The following is a 1,197-nucleotide window of genomic DNA, read 5'->3' as shown; positions in this document are numbered from 1 at the left end:
GCCTAATTACAATAGTCAAGGCTCCAAGGCACGACCCCAATGGAATGAGAATGGAAAGAAGAGAAGCCATCCTGGAAATGGTGGTAACTCCAACACCATGGTCAAGACAGAGGAAGCGACATTTCCTATATGCAACACTTGTGGAAAGAGGCATCCTGGAGAGTGCCGGAGGGGAAACATGACCTGCTTCAAGTGTGGTCAGCCTGGTCACTATATTAAAGACTGTCCGAAACCGAATTTCGCTCCCAATGCACATTATCAGCAACACAGTCAGAATGGATGACTCAACTCCATGCAAGTTGCCATTGAAGAGCCACAAATTTTCCAGGGTCGACTTGAGGCACCACCCACAAATTAGACGCCACAGCCGCCCCAATGTCGCATTACGCCTACACCAACGTCGATGCTCTAGCCAGCTCTTCGAATACTGTAGCAGGTCAGCTTCCTATAGCTCACTTTGATGCTCTAGTTTTATTTGACTCTGGTGCTACGCATTGCTTTATTTCATTGGAACTCGCTAGAAAATTAGGCGATAGTGTAGTGAAAACTAGGAAGGTTTTCATGACGGCATTACCGTCTGGTGATGTGCTATTATCAGAGTACTGTTTAAAAAGGGTACCGCTAATAATTGGTGGTCATGAGTTAAGGATCGATTTCATTGTCTTAGAAATGAAAGACTTTGATGCCATCTTGGGTATGGACTTCTTGGATAAGGATAATGCAATGATCGATTGTCGCCGAAAAAGAGTGACCTTCAAACCGACTTTGGGAAGAGGGTTCACTTTTATTGGAAGACCGCTCAAGAAGCCAAAGATGATGGTGTCTGCCCTGCAAGCTAGGAAATTGCTAAATAGAGGTTGTTATGGATTTCTCGCATCAGTTGTGGACAAGACTAAGGAAATAAAAGGAACTCCAAACGACGTACCAGTGGTGAGAGATTTTGTTGATGTTTTCCCCGAAGATTTACCAGTCCTAGCTTCAGAGCGTTAGATTTCTTTTGGGATTGAATTACTACCTGGTACGGGACCGATCTCTAAGTCACCCTATCGAATGGCGCCAGTTGAACTCAAGGAGTTGCAATCACAACTTCAAGACTTACTGGATAATGGATTCATTCGGCCAAGTCATTCACCATGGGGAGCACCAGTTTTGTTCATGAAGAAGAAGGATGGAACCTTTGGCATGTGCATCGACTAC

General features: G+C 44.8%; 1 protein-coding gene across 1 annotated transcript; it reads left to right on the top strand.

Annotated features, from left to right (window-relative positions):
* Positions 1 to 375: 375 nt before the first annotated feature.
* Positions 376 to 990, top strand: LOC149407320 (uncharacterized). The gene is made up of 2 exons (XM_089619852.1): positions 376 to 615; positions 715 to 990. Exons 1-2 carry the CDS (start codon positions 376 to 378, stop codon positions 988 to 990), a joined length of 516 nt encoding a protein of 171 aa, XP_089475978.1.
* Positions 991 to 1,197: the final 207 nt, after the last annotated feature.

This window comes from Urtica dioica, chromosome 1 (genome assembly GCF_054948205.1).
Source record: "Urtica dioica subsp. dioica isolate 48M chromosome 1, U.dioica_male_clone48M_v1_H2, whole genome shotgun sequence".
NCBI lineage: Eukaryota > Viridiplantae > Streptophyta > Magnoliopsida > Rosales > Urticaceae > Urtica > Urtica dioica.
This window is presented reverse-complemented; position numbering and strand designations above follow the sequence as displayed.